General features: G+C 41.2%; 1 protein-coding gene across 1 annotated transcript in view; it reads left to right on the top strand.

The window, feature by feature from the left end:
- Positions 1–25,761, top strand: part of slc5a9 (solute carrier family 5 member 9) — a 56,539-nt gene that overhangs the window by 6,541 nt on the left and 24,237 nt on the right. Inside the window, exons 3-12 of the mRNA XM_062978321.1 lie at positions 6,094–6,198; positions 12,389–12,553; positions 13,428–13,533; positions 14,413–14,493; positions 15,889–16,094; positions 16,499–16,634; positions 18,993–19,100; positions 19,198–19,348; positions 20,937–21,105; positions 25,004–25,219. Coding sequence (XP_062834391.1) covers positions 6,094–6,198; positions 12,389–12,553; positions 13,428–13,533; positions 14,413–14,493; positions 15,889–16,094; positions 16,499–16,634; positions 18,993–19,100; positions 19,198–19,348; positions 20,937–21,105; positions 25,004–25,219 — 1,443 coding nt within the window. The remainder of the gene's footprint in view (positions 1–6,093; positions 6,199–12,388; positions 12,554–13,427; positions 13,534–14,412; positions 14,494–15,888; positions 16,095–16,498; positions 16,635–18,992; positions 19,101–19,197; positions 19,349–20,936; positions 21,106–25,003; positions 25,220–25,761) is intronic.

Here is a 25,761-nt window from a genome sequence, read left to right as displayed (position 1 = left end):
CATATGCATAATTAAATACAGGTATGCCAAAATCTTCCACAAAAATCTGAAACCCAAAACTATTCTTGTTCCGAGCATTTTGAAACGGGATTCTCAACCTGAAGCAGACAAAAGAAAAAGGGGAATGGGGAAGATACCAATATTCATTCCTGAGGCAGAAAGAGGAGAGATTAAGGGGGGACATTGAGATCTATGCTTCCATGACATGTATATAATTAGGATGGTAGCACCAATTGCTGTACTCAACATTACCCATGGTGTGGTGGGATCTCCTTCTTTGGAGGTTTTGAAACAGAGCCAAGAGTGCTTTTGGGAGTGCTTTGATTTTGTGTTTCTGCATAGCAGAGAGTTGGACTGTCTGGTTCTTGTGATTTTTTCTAACTCTTTGATTCTATGAAATTATATTGCATCGCAATTGCCTCTGTAAACATTGAACAACCAATCAGATTACATGTTAAATAATTCAAAGCTATGTTAGTCTATCACAACTCAAAATTGTAAAATAAAATTAATCCATTTCAGGGGCAGTGCAAGCCAGATGTTTTTTGTATAGTTACATAGTTGTGGGAGTGGGCTCAGAAAGTAATTGGATACAGAATGATGCAAAGTGACCCTGGATTCAAATCATTCTATTGACCTCATCACATGGAGGTCCAGAAGCCTGGGGACAGCATGGGAAACCATGGGGCAGCACCCAGCTTCGTCCTCTTGTCATTGTGAGTCATGGGCTGCAATCCCACAACGTCTTCGTGCTGTTCCCGACTTCTTCAATGAGGAGACGGGTAGTCATCCAACTGCTCACGGCTCCCTCTTGGTGCACTGCCAGCATGCTGCTGGCATAGAGCCCAATGAAGCCCCTCCAGAAGTAGCCTTGCATCAATTGATGGGCTCCAGTGGACTCCATCCTGGCATTGTGCTGCCAGCATACTAAGCTGCGGAAAATCACCCACCTGATGAGGTGGTATGAGATGATGAAGCTCTTTCAGGTAACTAGTCTGAAGAAAACAGGTGTGAAATCAATACAACTGCTTACACAAAAAAGCTTCCTTGGAGTCAGAAACTCCTATGAGAGAGATTATTTAGTTCAACTGCAATCATGAAAATCAATATAAGTATACCTCAGCTGGATGTGTTCTTGGGCATTATTTCTTTAACAGAATATTACAATGCTTCTTCTCAAAGGTATCCAGTGATTTTTTTCTTTAATCAGCCTCCTTATTCTTGTTATTTCCATTTTGGTAGCCAAATTGATTTTAACATGATGTAACAAGAATATATCTCCTTTCTCCTTTCTCTCTGTTTCTCTGTCAATGCAAGTTCAATGAAGGATTCTGGAAGTAGCTGCTGTTTTCCTTGCCTGTTGGCGGCACACAGGCACAGCTATAGCTGCAATAGGCTCAGGTGGAATAAAATCCCATTCTTTCTCAGTTGAAGCTTCACTGCATTGGTTTCTGCATTTACATTACAGGCAGTTCCCGAGTTACAAACATCCCATTTACAAATGACTCATAGTTAAGAATGGGGGTGAAACAACAGGAAGTGAGAGTAATCCACGCCTAGGAAGGGAAAATCACCCCCAAAAGAATTGTCATGTAGTGGAAAGTTCTTCCTAGGTTGTTAAGATATTAGTCACCACTTCTTAGGCAAACAAATAGCTTTCTGTTGCTGGCAGCACAGAAAGCTTATAAATATATACATTTGTGTGCATACACATACATACACACACGGTTGGTATCCAAGACTGTCTTGAACAGCAATGTCTCCCAAAGTGACCCATTTAACGTGGAACCAGGTGTCAAGCAGGGATGTGTTATTGCCCCTACCTTATTTTTCATCTTCATCGCCATGATGCTTCACCTTGCTGATGGGAAGCTTCCCACCGGAGTGGAAATCATCTATCGGACATATGGCAAGCTATTTAACCTCAGCAGACTGAAAGCCAAAACCAAGGGCACCACAACATCTGTTATAGAACTCCAGTATGCCGATGACAACGTAGTCCGTGCACACTCAGAAGAAGACCTACAAGCCACTCTAAACACCTTTGCAGAAGCATACGAGAAGCTCAGCCTCTCATTGAACATCGAGAAAACCAAAGTGCTCTTCCAACAGGCACCATCTAATCCCTCTGCAATGCCAGGAATACAACTTAATGGTCTAACATTAGAAAATGTTGACCATTTCCACTACCTTGGCAGCCACCTCTCCACAAAAGTCAACATCGACACTGAAATACAACACCGCTTGAGCTCTGTGAGTGCAGCATTTTTCCGAATGAAGCAGAGAGTGTTTGATGATCGAGACATCTGTAGAAATACCAAGGTGCTCATTTATAAAGCCATTGTCCTCCCAACCCTGCTCTACGCCTGCGAAACGTGGACGTTCTACAGACATCACACTCAACTCCTGGAGCGTTTCCATCAGTGTTGCCTCAGAAAATTCCTGCAAATCTTTTGGGAAGACAGGCGGACAAATGTCAGCGTGCTTGAGGAAGCAAAGACCACCAGCATTGAAGCAATGCTCCTACACCATCAACTTCGCTGGACTGGCCTCGTTGTCCGAATGCCCGATCACCGTCTCCCAAAGCAGTTACTCTACTCTGAACTCAAGAACAGGGAAACATAATGTTGGTGGGCATGAAAAGAGATTTAAAGTTGGGCTTAAAGCCAACCTTAAAAACTGTGGCATAGACACTGAGAACTGGGAAGCCCTGGCCCTTGAGTGCTCTAATTGGAGATCAGCTGTGAAGAGGCACGAATGGAGGGCTTAAAGGAGAAATGTGCCAAGAGGGAGTCCCATCAAGCCAACCCTGACTGGGATCGCCTTCCACCTGGAAACCGATGTCCTCACTGCGGTAGAACATGCAGATCAAGAATAGGCCTCTTCAGCCACCTAAGAAGCCATCCACAGGACCCTACGGCTGGAAGACCATCATCCTCGAACTACGAGGGATCGCCTAAGTAAGTAAGTACATACACACACAATCAAACAAACCAATTTGCATTTGTAGTGGCATTGTCTGGTTCAAAACGAATGCTATTTGTTTTGCTGAGACTTTAATCTAAACCTAGCATGTCAAAAAGGGATTTCTTTTTATGATTTAAAAATACTTATTTTTTCACGTTAAAAGGAAAAAATAACCCCAAGTTGAAAAGCAGTTGCAATTATTCTTTTGCTTGAAACAATGGCAAAGTCTCTTTTGAACTGTCTAGTAACTTCTTCATTTTATTGAGCAACTGTGCTAGAACTCCAACACTAAACACCCCATACATAAATCTCCACAATGATTCACTGGAAAGGCATAAACCTTTTGAAGGACACATTTTCTTTAGAGCAGAAAGGTAGTATAACAATAATTTAAAGACTCAGAGAAATAAGTGTCAGAGGAGTAAATATCCTTTTTACTTTGTGACAAAAGCACAGAGCAGTAGATTTCTCAAGTGTTCAATGCAAACTGAATGCTATTTCAGACTCCAACTTTGTCTTACATCCTGTGGGCTACATTAACTACAAATTCTGTACACTACGTTTTTCCCATGACTCTTTCTCCCTCCTTATTTCTATATATATGTAAGAAAAGTTGTTATTATCTTAATGTGCTTTGTGCTATAGTTTCCCTCAGGTAATATTCAAGTATTGGCTTTCTTGTTGTTTATGTGGTTACCCTGCAGACATTTTAAGAAGCAGTCTTTCTTGCTAAGCCTAGTTTTCTCTAGAAGAACTTGACAATTGTATATTCCAGGTGATGATTTGATGCAAGATGCAAAATGATCGCCTGGCACATTGGGTAATATATCTGTTTAGTGAAAAGGCTTGGTGTTCCTAGAAAAGCCCACACTAGATGAAGCCCATGTTGTATGAAATTCAGATTTTTGCAGGTTACCATCTATGGTTGAATTGTCAGTATTATTTAAAAGTCCAAATATATATTTAAAATTTGAGGGTGTGTTGGTTTGTAGGTCTGTTCCTAAGTTTATTGAGAAAAATTGCATACCAATTCTAGTTTCTTAAATACGGTTACCATGGTTTCTATGAGTAAGCAGATGAAGACTGATCCATGGCATATGCTCTGTATCTCTAGAGTTGATAGGTGAAAACATATGACATCAGAAGGTGAAATATACCCAGAACTAGGTCTAACATTGAGGCACCATAATGTGTGTTACCAGTGTTGTTAGTGTCAATGCAGTGGCATCACTCTATTTTTTCCAGTCCAAGAGTCCTTCACTTCACCTGTCATGGAGTTTTGCTAGCATGATTTACTTGGTTGAAGTTTGCAATTGCATTCCTCTGAGGCTGAGAGAATATGGCTTGTCCAAGTTCACCCAGGGAACTTCCATGGCTAAACAGAGATTCAGACCCTGGTCTCTGGGAGTCCTGACTCGATTCTCAAACCACTACACCAGTGGTTCTCAACCTGTGGGTCCCCAGGTGTTTTGACCCAAAACTCCCAGAATTCTCAGCCAGTTTACAGCTGTTAAGATTTCTGGGAGTGGAAGGCCAAAACATCTGGGAACAGGTTGAAAACCACTGAACTACACTATTCAGACTCCACTTTCTAGTTTGATCTAGGAACTGCTAATCTGAAGACATTATGGGCCTGTTGCTTTCTCAGGCAGGAACCAATCTGAAGAAGCAGTATCTTCTTTTTTCTACTGACTCCTAGCTGTTTCTCTCTCCCCCCCCCCCCCAAAGTAATGGATCTGGATAACAGCTTTGTACAGGATTAATTGCTCCACAAAGTCCTCTCTCTTCTTTTATATTCCAGGATATAGAGATAGTACAACTGCTGCCAAGGAAATGACAAAATGTTGATTACCTAAAACCACTGTGGCATTGTATTACACAGTTTTATATAATTTCTTTACTGCCAAAGCTCCTGTCTATTTTGACAGGGATATGTGTCTTAAGGATGGTGTTTACATTTCTGGGGAGCCTTCCTGTTTGCCCAAGTTACGAATGCATATTGTACACTCAGTCTTTTAATCAGACACATCCCAGATGAGATGTTTTTCACTGTTTGCTTCAGGAAAGGTTTTCTAATCTTATCCCCTATTAATATTTTAACTATACCTAAGGTAAGAAGCAGGTCAAATTCCATTAGTCTTTGCTTAGGGCTCAGTCATGCAGAGGCAGAAAAACCTACAGTTCAGAAAGGGGAAGAAATGAATCACAGTCAGCGAGACAATGCCTTTTATTGGAAAAAGTATAACATTCACAGCAATTGAAGTGTCAGCCTTTGTCTTACACACAAAAAGATTCTACAGGGATAGATGTTAAAAACAAGTATTTTAAAAAACCAAATGATGATGATGGCAGAAAATGTTAACTTACAGTAACTAGAATAGCCATAAGTTGCTAAATAAAAAGAACAGAAGCTCTGAAGAGAAATTTTGTTGATATTGATCATATATTGGGAAAGTTACATTACAAAACCACAGCTCACAGAATCCCTGAGTGACTATGATGAGTGGCTAGGATGCCTAGGAGCTTCTAGAAGCTATAGACCAAAAAGGGGATATTTTCCAGGATGCCATATGCTCATCATCAGTATGGGCTTGGGGAAGGTCTATTTTTGTGTTTTACAACTCCGCAAATCCCCAGGTTGACGTTGTTCTGCCAACGAAAGATTTGTCTCATGGTTATTTTATTGAAATAAAAGCAAAGCTAGCTTTCAAAAGATGCCTCCCTCCCAAGAGAGACCAGGATGTCCCCATCTCTGTTGGCCTTCTGCAGGCAGGTTAATACCTTCTGCCAGCAGGCATTTGGGGAAGGATATAGGGACAGGCTTTGGGGAGGTTGTGGGGGGATGTGAGGGGGGACTGTGAGTTTTAAAGGCTATTTTAAGTGTATTTATTATATTTTAATCCATTTCACCACATTGTATTGTTTAAGTATTTTTTTAACTTTTGTATTGCGCTTTTTAAACTTGACGGAAGTGTTGGATTGTTAGCCTCCTTGAGTCCCCACAGGGAGAAAGGCAGGGTATAAATAAAGTTAATACTAAGAACAATTGTTATATGCAATTCTAGTGTATGTATAAATACAACCCCACCCCTCATAAATTAACAACCATTTTGTTGTATGTTTTAGATTGGAGCATCTTTGATGTCAAGCAATGTGGGGAGTGGACTTTTTATCGGTCTAGCAGGAACAGGTGCTGCAGGAGGCCTTGCTGTTGGAGGCTTTGAGTGGAACGTAAGGTTGTTTTCTTCCATTCTATCTGCTCTTTCCAAGGGATTTTGAGGGTTTGGGTTTAGTTGGGTCAGTGTATTATTTGGGATCCTCAAATATCTGAGCCCGGTGGCTCAGTGTGTTAAAGCACTGAGCTGCTGAACTTGCAGACTGAAAGGTCCCAGGTTCAAACTCCGGGAGCAGCGTAAGCAGCCGCTGTTAGCCCCAGCTCCTGCCAACCTAGCAGTTCGAAAACATGCCAATGTGAGTAGATCAATAGGTACCGCTCCGGTGGGAAGGTAACGGCGCTCCATGCAGTCATGACGGCCACATGACCTGGAGATGTCTATGGACAACGCCGGCTCTTCGGCTTAGAAATGGAGATGAGCACCAACCCTCAGAGTCGGTCATGACTGGACTTAAACCTTTACCTTTAATGTAACACACCCACCAGCCTTTCACAAAGGAAAACTAACATGTAGCCAGGCAGCATCAGAGTGCAGGTAAAATAACAAAAGTTAGAATGATATCACATTACTATTTTAAAGAGGATGCTCCTGCTTTTCTATCTTGTGGCTGTATCTGCAGAATTCTGGGCCTTGTAGTTTAGGGCAGGGCCTTTCAACCAGAGAGGTCCTCAGTTTTCCTTAATCACCAGAAACAGAATTCTGCAGGAGGCAGCCAAATGATTGAATGCGGGAGCCTCAATTTTAAAATGCTAATGTCATAAGATTAATGAGGAAGATCACACAAGCTAGGCAAGGATGCACAAGTTTGCTTTTGCTAGAATCTACTGGGAAGGGCAAGATTCTGCCCCTTTCCCTCCCCTGTTTAGTTAATTGAATGCAAATACTTTTGCACTTTGAACTCAGCTTGCAACAACCAAAATCTACAACAGGCAATCCCTTAGTTACAAACATCCAATTTACAAATGACTCATAGTTAAGAACCGGGTGAGACAATAGGGAGTGAGAGTAATCTACCCCTAGGAAGGGAAATTCAATCCTGAAGGAGTTATCATGGGGAAAAGATATCGCAACTGAAGCTTTCTCACAAATGCTTGTTTCCACAACAAACCTTTTTTTTCAAAATCTGATTGTCACAGAGACAGAAAGTGCGGTGAAATCTTCTGAACAGGGGCACAGGCAGCAAAACAAACACCACAGGAGTGTTAACTCTTCCCTACGCTATCCAAAACTGGAGTTATACTTAAAAAGTATCTGTTTCAACTTATATACAAATCCAACTTAAGAACAAGCCTACAGAACTTATCTTGTTTGTAACTTGGGGACTGCCTGTAGTTTAACTGTCAGGGCTCAATACTATGAAATCATAGGAGTTGTAGTTTTACAAAGTATTTAGCATTCTGCTGGTGCCTCACTAAGCTACAACTCACAGGATTCCATAGCACTGAGCCATGGCGATTAATGCATGTCAACATGCATTAGGTCTACAGTGTACAATACACCCGATGACATTTTTAAACCATTTAAAAAGTCAAATGGCAAAAGATTGATTTGAACCACCTCTGCCATATCTGGACAGTTAGGGGATGCAATGTAACTCTTAAAAATGCAATTCGTAATGCATAGTTGACTTCAGTAGAATAATTAGTAAGCATGTGTGCCACAACACACTGTAAATAAATCATTTTCTTTGAAAGCATATATTGTAGAGTACATTCTCTGAGTCCAAGCAGCAATCTGTTACATCCTCTAATGTATGTTTTGTTTTGTTTGTTGAAGTTTCAGTCTATAGTTTAGAAAGAACTGAAATTAGCTTTGGGTGATACTACAAAGCCATTAATCTTAAAAGCTAGTAAAGGGCATTTCATTCCCCCAGGGTCATATAACGTTACAGAATCTACACAGACCTGGACCTACAATGCAGGCATTCTACAATATGGTCATCTGTGGCATTTTAAAAAGTGTCTCCAAATTGCTCCTATGTGAACATAACACTGTTTTCTATAAACAAGCAAGCAAAACATACAAATAAACAAAATGTTGGGACAACAAATGTGTGTAGAAATATTGATTTTTCTACTGTGTTCTTAATTTCCTCCTAGCCAATTAATATGTTGGGTGAAAATAAAAGGCTCCATGCAATTTTAAATGAAAAGTATGTGATCATAATGGCAATACAGTGATATCTTGAGTTGAGTTTAATTTGTTCCATGGTGAAACTCTTAACTCAAATTTCTCTTATCTCAAAGCTAATTTCCTATTGAAACGCTGTTAATCTCTTCCTCCCCCCAACCCCCATTTTTGTTATTGTTTTAAATAAGAAAATGTACAGTAGAGTCTCACTTATCCAAGCCTCGCTTATCCAAGCCTCTGGATTATCCAAGCCATTTTTGTAGTCAATGTTTTCAATATATAGTGATATTTTGGTGCTAAATTCGTAAATACAGTAATTACAACATAACATTCCTGCGTATTGAACTACTTTTTCTGTCAGATTTGTTGTATAACATGATGATTTGGTGCTTAATTTGTAAAATCATAATCTAATTTGATGTTTAATAGGCTTTTCCTTAATCCCTCCTTATTATCCAAGATATTCGCTTATCCAAGCTTCTGCCAGCCCATTTAGCTTGGATAACTGAGACTCTACTATACCGGTAATTTATAAATAACAAATAATGTATAAATGCACATTCATATGTAACAATAAAAAAGAAAGATCAACTTTAAAATGTTAGAAGCACATTTGAGGCAACAAAATGTGTGTTGACCAGTTTAACAACAAGGTAAAATCTGCATGTTCACATGGAACAATTAAAAAAGAAAGAACAACTTTAAAATGGTAGAATTAAAAAGTTGTGGCAAGGAAGCACAAAGCACAAAATGAAGAGACAGAAGCAGGGCCGGTTGTTACTAGGCGGCCGCTGACGCGGCCGCCTCGGGCGCTGGCTGCTAGGGGCGCTGTCGAGGCGTCGACAGCGACCCGTAGCGCCACCGACGCCTCCGGTGTTGGCGCGGGCCCGCGGGGCTTCAATCCCCGCGCCCGCGCCAAGCACCTAGGCCATTTTGCCCTTAGTAACAAACTAAGGGCAAAAATGGCCTATCTGTGCTGTGCGCATGCGCACAGCCAGATAAGCCATTTTTGCCCTTAGTTTGTTACTAAGGGCAAAATGGCCTAGCTGTGCTGTGCGCACGCGCACAGCACAGCTAGGCCATTCGGGCCTTACTTCCTGGTCGCGGCCAGGGCACGCTGGGCGGGGGGCGGGGCCAACTCTGGCCCCGCCCCCCGCACTATTCGCCCTGGCTCCGCCTCCCACACAGCGTGGGAGGCGGGGCCAGGGCACGCTGGGCGGGGCCAGGGCGTCGGAGGCGGGGCCGGTGGCGGGGGCGCTTTTTAGCACCCCCGCTTAACATTTAAAAATATCTCCGGCCGGCCCTGGACAGAAGCATCATTTTCTTCAAACTGTACTCATTCCAGCCTCCCACCCTCTCTTGCTCTCTCTTCCTCTCTCTTCATGAAGCCAAACATACCAGGAATAAAAAAAACACACACACAAAGCAACTCAAAGCAGACAAGAGCAGGAAGCACGGAGGCACAAAGGTTGCTCCCTTGAAGCCTTAAATCCCTGCACTCTCACTTTAGCACTAGCTCTTAACTCAAAGTGCTACTCTCATGTCAAAGCAAAATCCAGGCTGACTGACAGCTCTTAACTCAAATTTCTCTTAATTTCGGATGCTCTTAAGGCAAGATTCTACTATATAAGCTTTGTACAAGCCGGGGTATTATAACTATAGGGAAGTGAAAAAATAAGAGACTTGCTCTTTCACCTGAGAATTCCTCCTCCCATGATTTTTTTATTCAGTGTCCAAATTCCTGGCGTTGCAGAGGGTGATACACTGAAAGCTGATCACACTTAAAACTCTGATATTTGCCGTATTCTCCTTCCTTCATTATCTTTTTCTTTGGATTCCTCTTGATTGAGACCGAAAGCAGCAATTCTAAACTGTAGCTGAGATCTTGCTCCCCAGCTTGCCTTCACACTATAGCAATGCCCAAACCAAGATATTTTTGAGGCATTGGAGATTAGAGTACTGTCATATGATGTCTGCAGTTCACTTTTGATCATGAGTTACCTTAAAAACAGGCACCTGAAGGGACCACTCAGAGTCCCCCACATTACTTGTCACATGGCACCCTTTGACCAGAAGCATGGCACAGGCTTAGTTTTCCAGAGTTTTGTTTTCCAGTGGCTCAGAAACACTTTGGTCAGGCTGCTGCCAGAATGTAAAAATAGCTCTTGGTTGTTCATGACCCTAAACATGAATCCTCAAAAAATCTAGCTTCTAATATCATAGCTGAACATGGTGCCAACGTGTATTTCTAAATGCTCTCATCAGATGGGCTGATTTACCTGGTGTGTGCCACTTCTCCTCTTTCACCACGGTGTCCTTCCCATGATGCACATCAACTTCTGGCCAGGTTCTGTGGTGAAAGAGGAGAAGAAGTGGTGCATGCTGCTGCCTTGGCAACACAGGGAAATATTTTTTTATTGGGGGTGGCAATGCCCTCTATTACCCTCCTATATGCACTGTGTGGTTTCATCTACACAGAACAGAATACCCAATGGAGAAAATAGTTCTTAACCTCTCAGTAGACTTTTATTCCTAAAGAAAAGACAATTTGTTGCTAAAAAAACTAGAAGTGAATTCTTCTTGAGATGGCATTTTAAAATATATTGAACATGAGTGCATGACAAATCCAGGTCAAATTATGTTATTTCAGTGCAATAGTTTGATCAGAACGTCAGAACTGAGACCTCTTGCATCTACCTCTGTAGCTGCACAAGTAAAGTTGAAGGTGTTAACTCTGCTAATATTGTTTGAAGAGCATGACCATTTCACTTCTTGACTAGTTATTGTTGCTTGCAGTGATGGTACTTCACTCATGATAAAAATTCTGCAGAGATCCTAAGGGATGCATGAACTTCTCAGATGCCAAAAATCTGAAGCTCAGCTGTCACAAAGATGCATGATTTTTCTTGGTGCTAAAGGTCACCAAGAATACATTTCCTGATGCAATAAATTGCACTCTGGCTAGAATAACAATGAAGCAGAGCTGGATTCAGTATGTAGAAGTTAATGAATAAAAAAGGTCTCCAAGAGCTAAGAGCATTATTATTTGTAAGCAGTGTTCACCTTCAGACGGCTTGATCCCATTGCTTAGCTTGAAGTGTACTCATGCAAGTTAGTATGTTTAGAACAAACCAATGACAGCCTGCAGCTTAAAGGAGAGCAGGAATTAATGCTCATTTCCCACAATGGTGGCTGATAGTTTTCATGCCAGGGGGTGATAAAGCTACTCTAAATTTTAGTCTAATATTAAACGGATTATCCAACTTATTAAACCTTTATGGGGGTAGAATTTAGCACACTAGATATCTCCTTTACAGTTCAGACTAAAACTTGGCATTTACTGCCTCCCTACTGTAAGACCTACCAGCCACTATTGCTCCTAGCAAATAATGGTAAAGGCATTCAAAGCCAGTTATATGGCACTGGAGTCAGAAAATCCCTTAAGCACCTCTTGATGCTAAATACTCTAAGACAGTGGTTTTCAACCTGTGGATCCTTAAATGTTTTGGCCTTCAACTCAGAGAAATCCTAACAGCTGGTAAACTGGCTGGGATTTCTGGGAGTTGTAGGCCAAAACACCTGGGGACCCACAGGTTGAGAACCACTACTCTTAAGTGCACCAGATCTGACTGCTTTTGGAAATTAAACAAGGTCAACCCTGATTAGAACAGAGATGTGCATACCTGGTCAGCATCTTACAAGCTATCATGATATCCTTAGGTGTGATTAAAGATGTTGCCCTGTCATCAGTGCAAGGGTAAAACTGGGCTGCCAGTCTGATACTCATCATATGTGGAAGAAGAAAGGTGTCATTTTGTTTTCTTGTATTGAACTTAAAATCCCTGGGATGGGGGCCAGTGTAGCTGAAACACCACACATTAGTGAATTCAATAGTTTTGACCCGTTTTATTGTCTGGTTCCCCCACTAGTAACCATCTGTCCTTTTTTTCAGGTATCTGAAAATCAAGTCTCTACATGACAATTTGATATTTACCACCCAATTCCATAAAGATACTGTCAATTTTGCTATATCATTATCATGATTGCTTGCAAAGAAACAATTGTATGGATTGTACAGACTCTACAAATGTATATTTTTTCTTATTCTTTGCAAGGCCACCTGGGCATTATTGGTCCTCGGTTGGATCTTTGTGCCAGTTTACATCTCTTCTGGAGTAATCACCATGCCTGAATATCTGAAGAAAAGATTTGGAGGGCAGAGGATTCAGATCTACCTGTCTATACTGTCCCTTATTCTGTACATATTCACCAAAATATCAGTACGTATTCCTGAGAAATATAACCATTTCTTCTTGAGTGAGTGTTCCCAGAGGTAATGAACATTAATTTGGAAGAATCATCCTTATTCCCATGAAACATTTCCACCACACACTGCAGCATTTCAGACAACAGTTTTTAGGGTTGACTTCAGGCTTGAGGGAATCCCCCCATTAGGAAAATATCCATAGCTGGTCATCTCCATCATCACTGGGTGTGAAAATGATGGGCCCATTACCAGAAAATTTGTCTCACTACCCTTTCAATCAGAGCTCAGAAAAGATAATGTTTAGGACTATGATTTTCCAGATTCCCCCATCAAACTAGTCACTAGATCAGTGGTTTTCAACCTAGGGTCCCCAGGTGTTTTTGGCCTACAACTCCCAATCCCAGCCAGTTTACCAGCTGTTAGGATTTCTGGGAGTTGAAGACCAAAAACATTTGGGAACCCTAGGTTGAGAACCACTGCACTAGACAGTCTGGTCAAAGACAATGAATTGGCCTGGGAGGTAAAGTTCAAAAAGCATATTTTCAACAACCTGATTTTAATATCTTTGCAATCCTGCCTATTACTTCAGAAATTTGTGGCTATCCTGATGAAGTAAGCCCATGAAGGTGATAGTGCCTGGGTGGGTCAGGGGGGGAACTAAAATTAAAGGCGTCTCAGGACAGCTATTAGCAATGAGTCCTGCCAGGCTGCTGAATACCTTACACTGCTCAAGGAGGTCAGGTCTCCATGCTATTTTATGCTAACATTTATCAAAACATGTATATATTACCACCACGTCATTTCTGATAATGAGTTTGATGACTTACAGTATTTTTATAAACACAACTGGTTCAAGCTAACAAATCTCTTTTTTGCATTTGTCCCAGACAGATATTTTCTCTGGCGCACTTTTCATTCAAGTCTCCCTGGGTTGGGATCTTTACCTCTCTACAGTCATCTTGTTAGCAGTGACTGCTGTCTACACTATAGCAGGTCACTATTCTTTCTTAGCAACTTTATTTATTTATTTATTTATTTATTTATTTATTTACTGTGTTTTTACCCCGCCTTATCTCACCCCAAAGGAGAATCAGAGCAACTTCCAAACTGGGAATAATTCAATGCCACAGTATGGCATAAAACATGTTAAAATATAAAATTACATTAGACATTAAAATAAAAAAATAAAACATATAAAACATTGCCTTTCTATGAAAAAATGGCATTCAAGGTGGCTAGTGAAGATGCAAAACAACCATACACAAAACACAATACCTCAATGTCCATACACTGCCCACTCTCCTCAGCAGTACAGAGAATCAATGTCTATAGAAAAATGGATCTCCCTGAAATGAAGCAAGTTACCACAAAATGAACTTAAGCAGTACTAGCCATAGTTCCAAGAAAAAAAATCATGTGCATGCATAGCACAATTTCTACTTGTACATTGTACCAACAAGATGTTAGCTAATTTACCAGCTGTGCTCATTCCTTGATAAGCCAGATCTTGCTATAATGACACATGCCTTGATTAAATCCCTTTTGGATTATGCTGAGATATATTAATCTATGGGGATTCAAGGTTATGCATTTTCTCTCAATCTGTTTTGCTTGATAGTGGTTTCTGTGGATAAAATAATGAAAAGAAAACTCTCAGATCTAATGTTCATAGAGGGAAACACAACATATAAATGCAGTAAGTAAACAAAATAATAAAAATGTACGCCTGCATCATTCTTTTCATAACACATGAAAATCGAAATCATTTCTTCATCCATTGTGAAGCCAATGCTTACAGAAAAGGGTGAGGAAAACTCTCCAAAATTCTGAAGAAATGAAAAGTGATTCAGAATTTTGTCATCCTTTGCACAGGTGGTTTAACTGCAGTAATATACACAGATGCTCTGCAAACTGTGATCATGGTGGCTGGAGCTTTGATTCTTATGTTTATAGGTAAGGAGCAGGGGAGATGTGGAGGAGGAATTGTATCATTTGCTTCCTTTAGTTAACAAAATGACATGACTTAAGGTTAACTCCAAAATACAGCTGGATTAATGCTATATATATATATGTTTTGAAGAACTTCTGAAATGGAGGCATAAGACATGGAAACATGAGGAATTATTCAGAAATTGCAGAGTCAGAGACATGTCCTCCTCCTCATAGGGCTTCCATGGTAAAAAAAAAAAAAAAAAAAACCAATGGGGCCATTATAGTTATTTCTGAGAGATCCTATGTCAGTCTCACTTTGCACTAATACTGCTGCCCAGACAATATTTGGCAGTTAGCCTGCCTCTTAGCAAAGACCTCTCTAACATGGGAACCCCTACCACAGCACTGCTACCATCAGTATAGTCTCTTGTTTCACAGGACTATGTAATCATATCACCAAATGAAGGTAGAAACATTGACCTCTTCACATGGGGCTAAATTTAGCAGCATGCGCCGATTTATCCCCGGTCACCCATCGAGCTGGCTGGTTTCCATCAGATGATGCTGGCATGGTGGAGGGCGGAAAAGGTGCATGCTGCTGCCAGGGCAACATGGGAGGGCTCCCATGTTGCCATTGGAATGTATGGGGGGGGGGAAGCTGTGCACTCACACTTCCCCCATCTGATCATCCTTGGCTGGAGCCGGGCTATGCGGGGCGTGGGACACCAGATTCTTCATGCCCCACTGACCAGGTCCACTTGTTCTGTTTTCTCAGTAGCCTGAAAGTGCACTGGAAGAAATGTAGTACTTCAACCTCTGAGAATTTTGACTTATCAGTAGGAAACCACATAAAATAAATTCTGATTTTATTATAACTTGCAGTTATTATAGATATAGATATCATTCACAATAGTGATTCAGATACTTGCCTCCTTTATTTCTACTAAATAATTTCTATGTGTTAATTTATCATTACAATATTACAAATTTGAAACAGGTTACATATTTTTTAATTATAGGTAAACCATGTCTAAAAATATTTCTTAAAGCAAAGCTGTTAAGCAGAAAACATTTTTTTCCTAAAAAGTATGGGGTTTTATACATTACTAGTAGAAAGCAAGATAACAGACTGTATCAAACACCAGAAATGTGTTTCATTCTGAATGGAGAACTGGATCCAACTAGGACGGTGCTAGAGCCAAAGGCTTAAAGCCAGTCCTGTACCCCCCTATTTATTATATAAAAATCAGCCCTGCAAAGCCATTCCATGTAACAAATGTCACATCTAGTTTGGTTCTTGGGAAGAGGTTGAAGAAGGAGCAGATATAACATCTCCCACTCTCCTTCCCCCCGCCTCTCTCCCCCTCTCTCTTTTCCTCCCCAACCCCCTCTCCCTCTCCCCCCCTCTCTTTTTAGGCTTTGAAAAGGTTGGATGGTATGAAGGACTGCAAGAGAAGTATAGCAGAGCAATACCTAGTACCATTATCCCAAATACAACCTGTCATTTACCACGGGAAGATGCTTTTCATCTAATGAGAGATCCTGTCACAGGGGATATTCCCTGGCCTGGGCTTGTGTTTGGCCTTTCAGTGCTTGCTCTTTGGTGCTGGTGCACTGATCAGGTAAATCTGAAATCTTACTTTTATTTTCTTGTAGATGGATGGTTTGAGTTCCCTGACTTTCTTTTTAGTGTTAGATTTCTCATTCTCCTTCAGGGCGAATTTTTAGGAATGGATACTGTTGCAGGAACAGCATTATGTTTGATCTGAGAATCATTGGACTTTTGAGTAAATATATGTGATCGGGACATGAGGTCTGCCTTAGTTATATACCACACTGAAAATAAAATTATGATAGATAAATGCAAAGATAGATAACCTGCAAAGCCCTGAACAGTTCAGGCCCTGCCTATCTTCGTGATCTCATCTGGATTGAAATTGCTCTGAGCATCTTGTTTCACTTTGCTTCATTAGCCCAAAAAAACATACTACAAATACGGTTTCCTTCTAGTTGGTTCTCTTTTCAGGTAATTGTACAGAGGTCGCTCTCAGCCAAGAACCTTTCTCATGCTAAAGGAGGATCAGTGCTGGGTGGATATTTGAAAATCTTCCCAATGTTTTTCATTGTTATGCCGGGCATGATCAGCAGAGCTCTCTTCCCAGGTAACCTACTTCTGGCATCATAAAAATGTCAATACAGATAAATGACTATTTCCATGGGAGGGGGGCAGTACTAACTTTCCATTTATTGAAAGGTAGAGGTTTCAGATTGCACTTTCCCCCCCTTCCCTTCCCTTCCATCCTTCTCAGTTCCAGGGATTTTTAAAACTGTCAGAGTAAGATTTTGGTGTGCATTATGACCTGCATCGATGAAGGAAGTTCAGCCCTCCTGCTTCTAATAACAGAAGCTGTTCTATCAATGGATGTATCTCACTGGACCACAACCAATGAAACCACATGGGCTATCAACCAGCAGTGGGGTGAAGCAAACTTTATTGCATCCCCTCCAATCCATATATACAGTGTTCCTTCACTACTTTGTGGTTTGCTTTTTGCGCCTTCGTTGTTTTTTTTAATAAACACTAAAATAATAGTATAAATCATAAAATAATATTATAAATCCCACTTTCTACTCCCTTTCTAAGGAGAAGTCTAAGGAAGGATGGAAGGAGAAGCCAAAGGGAGAGAAAAGGAGGCTAAAGCAGAGAGGTGAAGAGGGGACAGAAACGCTATTTACCAGTGAGATTGTTAACAACACAAATATAGCATTCCTACTTCACGGATTTCCACTTTTCACGGGTGGTTCTGGAATGTAACCCCCGCGATAAGTGAGAGAACACTGTATTCATTTAATTGTAATGATGTGAAATGTGGGTTGCCACATTGTTGTACATTCCACATGTGAACCAATGTCTTTTGGCTTGCACATCTCTCTCTCTAAACTTAGAAGCAATTATCACAGAGTAAACAGAAGGTTGGAATGAGTGGGCCTTTAGCTGTTGCTGGATTACAATTGCCATCAGCCAATGTTGAGGAATCATGGTAGTTGCAGTTTCAACAGCATCTTGAGGATCATATATTTCCCAGTGCCACAGGAAACAGTTATAGTCATAGGGCAGAATCATGCAGGGCCATAGCCAGAAAATTTTTTGGGGGGGCGGGGTGAAACTCTTTTTAGCGAATCATAAAGAGTAGTTCCATAGCACAAAATAATTTAGAAATCAGGCTCCATTGATAAATTTCAGTGGACACTCAAGAAAGATAAACTTCAGTGGACACTCATGGGGATTTGGTTAACCAGTTAAAATTCATGAGTAAACTAAGTTTAAAAAAAAACCTGAAGATTTTCGGGGAAGGGGGTTGAACCCCCAAATTCCCCCCTTGGCTACAGCCCTGGAATCATGTATGGTAGCTACAAATACATAACCTGGAGTTATGCACTCATGACTATTAGTATGTTCACAATTCCTTGAAAGTCCATAGTTTAAGGGACATGTAAGAACTATGAAAGTCCTTATGTGGCTCAATCTTCACTTGCCAGGAAGCAGACACAGCAGTCGAAGGGAGACTGTTCCCCTGTCCATTGGGAAGCAGCTGGCTGATGGCACCAGCTATTCACTTTCATGCATGGCACAAGGGAGAATTGTGACAAAGATCCTGTTTCTTCATGCCATACCAAAACTCACTCATGGGTGTGGGTGGAAACAGCATTTAGCTTCTTCTCAAATGGGAGGGAAATAGACTCATCAATTGCAGTGGCTGCTGCCCAGTAAGTGGGAATGAGGGGGTGGTTTATGGAATTCATTGGATAGCACTAAGGTGTTTAAACATATGCCATTGGCATCCTTTTGGTAGCTGTAAATCTGACTGGCACATTACAACATAATCCTAGGATGTCCCAAAGGATGGCAGCGTTATCAAGGAGCTGGCTGTGGAAATATAGCCAGACAGCTATATGTTGCCCCTGCTCTTCCCAGACCACCCAATGCCTGTGTTGGAGGTGCCCAGCACAGGAAGTTCTCCATTTAAGAGAGGAGGATAGGTGGTTTCATCTGGGGGAACTTGCAATTTACCATATAATGCAGGATCATATCTATTGTCAGATGGTAGGTAGGGCAAACAAGGGTAGGAGGTAAAGTTGTGTTGAAGGCAGATCATGAGAAGACACATTAACAAAGTGGCAACATAGCATTATTGTAATGAGATGATTGTTTCATTAACAATCTGTTTCTGTTTGTTTAAGAACATGGTTTACATGAGACAAAAGGCTAGTATGATAAAGTCCATATTTTGAAAGGATATTTGTGAGCCTTCATTGTATATAAAGGCCAACTACTTTCTTTATGTTTCTTGTCTAACCACACCCTAGATATTTGGTTGCCTTAGCTGTTGCAGCAAATTTGTGCCATCATCCCTATCCTCCTTCCATGATTTCAAAGTATAGACGCTGGCATAATGAACTACTATGCCTGTATTCATCACCAATAGCATTTGAACCACAACTGTATTTATATACTACAGATGAGGTGGGCTGTGTAGACCCAGAAATCTGTGAGGACATCTGTGGAGCTAAAGTGGGCTGTTCAAACATTGCTTACCCTAAGCTGGTGATGGAACTCATGCCTGTAGGTAAGACCATTTTTCTTTGGAGCCTAGAATGGGCTTGGTCAATACTACTTTGATTATTGATTTTAACTAAATATTGATTTATTGGTCTATTTCTTAGGCCTCCGTGGTTTGATGATTGCTGTGATGATGGCTGCCTTGATGAGTTCTCTCACCTCAATATTCAACAGCAGCAGCACACTTTTTGCCATTGATATCTGGCAGCGACTCCGTAAGAAGGCCACTGAGCAGGAACTCATGATTGTTGGCAGGTCCTTATTTATTTCCTATGACTTTATTTACTTATTTGAATCACTCATGAATTGCTCCAGAGCAACATAGGTTACACAGTCCTGAATGCACTCAGCTGCGCATTATGCAATGGTGCATCAAATTCAACTACATTTCTGTAACAATTACATAGGCTCAATTGTGAGTATTGCTTTACTCAGATCTACGTGTATGCACCCAGTCTTACTAATATCCAGTTGAAGTCCAAACAATCCAAACATTGTGACAAGTCTTCAAAGTACAGTAGATTCATAAACATCCAACATAAACGGGCCGGCAAAATGTTGGATAAGCGAAAATGTTGGATAATAAGGAGGGATTAAGGAAAGGCCTATTAAACATCAAATTACGTTATGATTTTACAAATTAAGCACCAAAACATCATGTTTTACAACAAATCAACAGGAAAAAGCAGTTCAATACACGATAACATTATGTAGTAATTACTGTATTTACGAATTTAGTACCAAAACATCACAATGTATTGAAAACATTGACCACAGAAACATTGACTACTAAAAGACAGACTGTGTTGGATAATACAGAATGTTGGATAAGCAAAGATTGGATAAGTGAGACTCTACTGTACTATAAAAATCAGGGGAACTTATCTCAAATTAAGTCCTGCAGAACATGTTTTCCATTCTGAAGCTTAGAGTTCAGCTTCAGATAAGAATAGCTGCATCTAAACTACCAGGTCCGATCCACATTACTAAGCATGATGTCAATCCATATTTGAATGGGCAAGGTCACACACCCTTGACCTACAAAGCTAGTAGATGTGGGCCATTGCCTACTGCAGATTGCACTGCAGTAAGTAAACATTAAAAACAGCATATCCTTCAGTTCCCTGGGATACTGAACTATCCAACAAGCTTCAGCAATGCAGTTTAAGTCTCCCTGATCCAAAACTTTTAGGACCAGATTTGGAGGGGGGTCCTTTTTTTTGTATTTTCAGGGGATTAATTACAAATACAGCACCTACCAAGTCCCCACATACACACACTTGGCACACTGCCAGCAATTGAATGAAAGAGAAACGGGAGAAAGAATTGGACTCCACTTATACAAAGACCTTGCAAAAAAAAAAGCAGATGTACCAGACACATTCTGGACCATCAGCATTGTTTTCTCTCAGCAAAGTAGCCAATGAGGGAGAGGAAAATCCTCCCGCTGCCCTCTGTGAATCGTTTCCATTCTCTCTGGGCTGAACATAGGCAGAGGCTCTGCTCTTGCCCTTGTGGACTATTTCCAGGGTGTACTGTCCACTCCACCATGCATTGCCACTCTAGGCTCTGGACATATGACTAACCATCCTCACAGACAAAGGGTGGCATAAAGTGTTGGATTTTGGAGTATTTCATATTTCAGATATTGTGATAAGGAAGACTTAATTTGTACCATATTTACAGATCTCTCTATCTGAACTTTAACTACACATTTGCTGAGTTTCCCCAAAAACCTATCAACTTATGTAATGATTATTTTCCCCTTTACATAGTTTCATTGAAAAAAATAGATTTGTGCAGAAGTTGTGCAGAAGTAATTACCTTTGTTCTGCTCCCCCAGGGTGTTTGTTCTAATCCTTGTTGCCATTAGCATTCTCTGGATCCCTATCATCCAGACAGCCAACAGTGGTCAGCTCTTTGACTACATTCAGTCAATAACCAGTTACCTAGCGCCACCCATCACTGCACTCTTCATCCTAGCAATCTTCTGCAAGAGGATCAATGAGCCAGTAAGTACAGAATCAATGAAGATGTTCCTGTGAATAATAGCATCTCCCAAATGTCATCGTTTCATAGTTTTAAGGGCAGACAAGACCATTCATTACAGTATTATTGACTACTTTCTCTTGAATGCAACATCTGTGGAATTTAGCCCCCATTAGGATACAGCGTCTATTTAGAAGGATTCTTAGGACTTTGATTACTGGTTTAACAGAAAGTAGTGATATGACACAGGAAATAAGCGGGGGGAGGAGGAAGGAAAAGGAACTCCAAAATGAACAGCCAACACTTACTCTCAGTCTTCTCCACCTCCCTTTGCAAACAATCAAAAACGTAATTCTTATTCTGAGACAGAATTTCTCTAATTTTATTCTTCCAGGCATCAAATCTTCTTTGGTCTGATGCTTCATGAGAGCGGTCTTAGGAGAGAGATCTAACCACAGGAATCAAGCCATTTTTATTGGCATCATTTTGGCAAATGTAATAAATATTGTGATCTTCAAGTTTTACATTCAGGGATTACACCACCCTTTGGCATCTCTTGTTGAGGGAAGTTCCATATTCTCCAAAATGACACAAGTAAATGTCATTTTACTATTCTCTGGCCCCTAAACCTTAATGCACAGGAGATGATGCATTTTCTTTCTTTCATTTTTTAAAAAAGAAATCATATTCATAGGCCATAGAACAAACACTAATTTGACAAACACATTTTACATCTTTGCCTTTAGGTCAGGCATGGGCAAACTACAGCTCCCTGGGTGTTTTAGACTTCAATTCTTACCATTCCTAACAGCTGGTAAGCTGGCTGAGATTTCTGGGAGTTGAAGTCCAAAACATCTGCAGGGATGAAGTTTGCCCATGCCTGCTCTAGCTTTTTTTTGTGTGTGTGTCAGGAGCGATTTGAGAAACTGCAAGTCGCTTCTGGTGTGAGAGAATTGGCCGTCTGCGAGGACGTTGCCCAGGGGATGCCGGGATGTTTTGATGCTTTTACCATCCTTGTGGGAGGCTTCTCTCGTGTTCCCGCATGGAGCTGGAGCTGATAGAGGGAGCTCATCTGCGCTCTCCCCGGGTGGGATTCGAACCTGGCAGCCTTCAGGTCAGCAACCAAACCTTCAAGTTTCAAGGCTTTAGTCCACTACGCCACCGAGGGCTCCAGTGCTCTAGCTTACACAACTATTCAATCACAGATCAAAACAAAGAGCAACAACAATAAAAAAACTTCCCAATTGGAAGGGGAAATAACATCCCAATATGAATTACTTATTCTAAAGAACCTCTGAATGTTCCCTGCCTAAAGAAACCATATGAAATTGATGGGGTTGCCATAAGTCAACAGGTGACTTAAAGGCACATATACAAATGGGACAATTGTGTTTCTTCAGTATTTTTGGTGGACCTATCACAGGGTTTTCTTGGCAGAATTTGTTCAGAAAGAGTTTGCTTTTGCTTTCCTCTAAGGCTAAGAGAGTGTGACTTACCCAAGATCACCCAGTGGGTTTCCATGGCCTCAGTGTCCTAGTCCAACAACAAAATCATTACACTATACTACACTGGCTCACATTCTATGTCAATATTAGATATAATTACCATGTATTTTGCATACTTAAAAAGCTACATCCATTCTTCATTTTCCAAGGCAGGAGTGTTGTACAAGATTCTCCAGATGAAACACAGTCCCCTCCTTAAAACATAAGAGTTCTGCCCATTTGATTCTTGTGACATACCTCATCACACTTGAGCATTTATCCACTTTAAATCCAGTTTCTGCCTCCTGCAGAATTCTGGGATTTGTAGTTTGGTGAGGCCCAGGACCTGTCTGGCTGAGCTATTTAAAGGCCCCTCCCTAAAGTGGATTTAAAGTGGATTTAAAATTGATCCAAGCTCTAGTGCGATGAGGTATGAGCAGTAGGTTGACACATTAGCACTCATTCTCTAGCTCAGGAGTGTACCACTGCTGTTCTGATTACATTTTGTAACTCCACCTTCTTTGTGAAATATACCATACGTGTAGGAGACAAATTCATTTTTCCTCCTTAATACGTTCTCGGCCTATTAATGTTCCTGGAGATACTGATGATAATGAAATAGTCAGGAAAAACATCAGCACTTCATGATTGGGTAAGATCTTGGAGAGAGTGATTGCTTCTCAGCTCCAGGAATTCTTGGACAAGACCAATTATCTAGATTTGTCTCAGTCTGGTTTCAGACCTGGTTACAGGACTGAGACGGCTTTGGTCGCCTTGGTGGACAACCTCCTCAGAGAGCTGGATAGGGGGAGTGCATCCCTACTGGTTCTCTTTGATATCTCAGCAGTGTTCGATACTGGCCTTTGACATGTGGGGTCTCGCAAGGTTCCATCTATCCCCCATGCTTTTTAATATCTACATGAAACCGCTGTGCGAGGTCATCCGGGTTTTTGGAGTTCGGTGCCATCTCTACACAGATGACACCCAACTGTACTACTCTTTTCCACCGAATTCCAAGGAAGCCACCCAGACCCTAAACCAGTGCCTGGCAGCTATGATGGACTGGATGAGGGCTAACAAGTTGAAGCTTAATCCAGACAAGACAGAGACCCTCCTGGTCAGTTGTGGGATTAATGGGGGTATTGGGTGGCAACCTGTGCTCGACGGTGTTGCACTCCCCCTGAGGACACAGGTCCACAGTCTGGGGGTCCTCTTGGACTCATCGTTGATGCTTGTCGACGGTAGCCAGGAGGGCCTTTGACAGTTAAAGCTTGTGTGCCAGCTTTGACCATACCTCGAGAAGTCTGACTGGGCCACAGTGGTCCATGCCATGGTTACATCTGGACTGGATTACTGCAACACCCCTATTAAAGCAGCTCCACTGGCTGCCGATAACTTGTTGGGCCCAATTCAAGGTGTAGGCCTTGACCTATAAAGCCCTGCACGGCTAGGGCCCTGCCTATCTCCGTGATCGCATCTCCCCCTATGAACCAGTGCAGTCCTTGAGATCTGCTGGGGAGGCCCTCCTCTCGCTCCCACCACCATCCCAAGCAAGATTGGTGGGGACGAGGGAGCTGGCCTTCTTAGTAGTGGCACCCCGGCTCTGGAATGCCCTCCCTAAGGAGATTAGGTTGGCCCCTACTCTGCATTCCTTCCGTAAGGAGCTCAAAACCTGGTGGTTTCAGCAGGTGTTCAAATGAATCTATTCTGGTTAACTCACCTACTTTGACCCGATATACATTGCATAGTCTCATCTTCCCTGATTATGGACCATGTTTAACCTATGGGAATATGGACCCTCGCCCCCTGATTGGAACGTGTTGTGATCATCATTGATTGCTATTTTTAGTGTAACATTTTATTTTGTGTAGTAATCTGTTTTTATATTGTTATGTATTGTATGTATTATGTATTGCATGCTGTGTATTACTGTTGTAAACCACCTGAGTCCCTTCTGGGAGATAGGGCGGTATATAAATAAAGTTTTATTATTATATTATTATTATTGGCAAAATGGATGCTATTCATTTTTTCCCAACAGTGCATGCTATTATATCAATATGCAGCCAAATGGTCAAGGAATATATTTTAATTAAACAGTATGATCCCTATACCCATAGAACCAGTGCCTGCGGTCTCACCTATCTGCAACCAATAACATTTCCTAGGTCCTCCTATGTAATTCTATGATAACTTCCAGTGGAAGTCATTCATTTCGATAGGGTTCACTATTACCCATGTTTCCTGTTTTCATGATATGTTCAGGACCATATCCTCAGTGAGATCATATTCTAATTAGTTTCCATCTGTTCCTCTATTGAAGGCAAAGAGAGAGAATAACATATTCAATGAGACATTGTTTTGATCAACTCTATAAACACATTGGTATTTTCCAGGTTCATTTCATCACATCTCTCTTCTTACATTTTCTTCCTAGGGTGCTTTTTGGGGTCTGGTGTTTGGTTTAGTTGTCGGTATTGTTCGAATGGTTATGGAGTTTATCTACATGACACCTTCTTGTGGTGAGGAAGACCAAAGGCCAGCTGTGATGAAAAATGTCCACTATCTATACTTTGCTATCATCCTGTGTGTACTCACAGCAGCTGTTATTATCTTTGTTAGCCTTTGCACACCACCAATTCCAGAGAAAAATGTAAGTGGCTTTTATTTTTAAAATATTGTCCACTTGCTTTGTTTTCCAAGTGTGATCTCCCTCAATGTGCGTAACTCTAAAAGTTTCAGGCTACAACTTCCATCAGCCATGGCTTGTGATCAATATCTAGAAGGAATGAGTTTAGAGAAGATTTCCCTGGAGGGTGTTGCATCCCAGTACTACAGTAAACTAGCTTGACCTACAGATAAACTTTTCCCACAAATTCTCTTGCTTCACAGGTATTATAGAGTTAAAATATTTCTCTAGGTTCAGTAAGCCCTGCAAAAGGAGAGCAAGCTGGCTTCCATGCTGTGAGGACACCACAATGCTTCCTATCAAGGAGACAGTGGGGAAGAAATCATATTACAGTGGGCTCCTGAAGAGAGCATGTAATGGCTCTAATAGAACCTTCTTTCGTGTTTCAGCTTAGACTGCATCAATCTTGCAAGCTAAAAACATTAATATTGTTGGAGCCCTACATTTAGAGAAAGCATTCAATCTCAGAGTGATCTCAATTACATTGAGCAGCTGAGGTTTGGTAG

Source organism: Anolis carolinensis, chromosome 4 (genome assembly GCF_035594765.1).
Source record: "Anolis carolinensis isolate JA03-04 chromosome 4, rAnoCar3.1.pri, whole genome shotgun sequence".
Lineage (NCBI taxonomy): Eukaryota > Metazoa > Chordata > Lepidosauria > Squamata > Dactyloidae > Anolis > Anolis carolinensis.
Note: the sequence above shows the minus strand (reverse complement) of the source record. Positions and strands in the feature narration are given on the sequence as shown.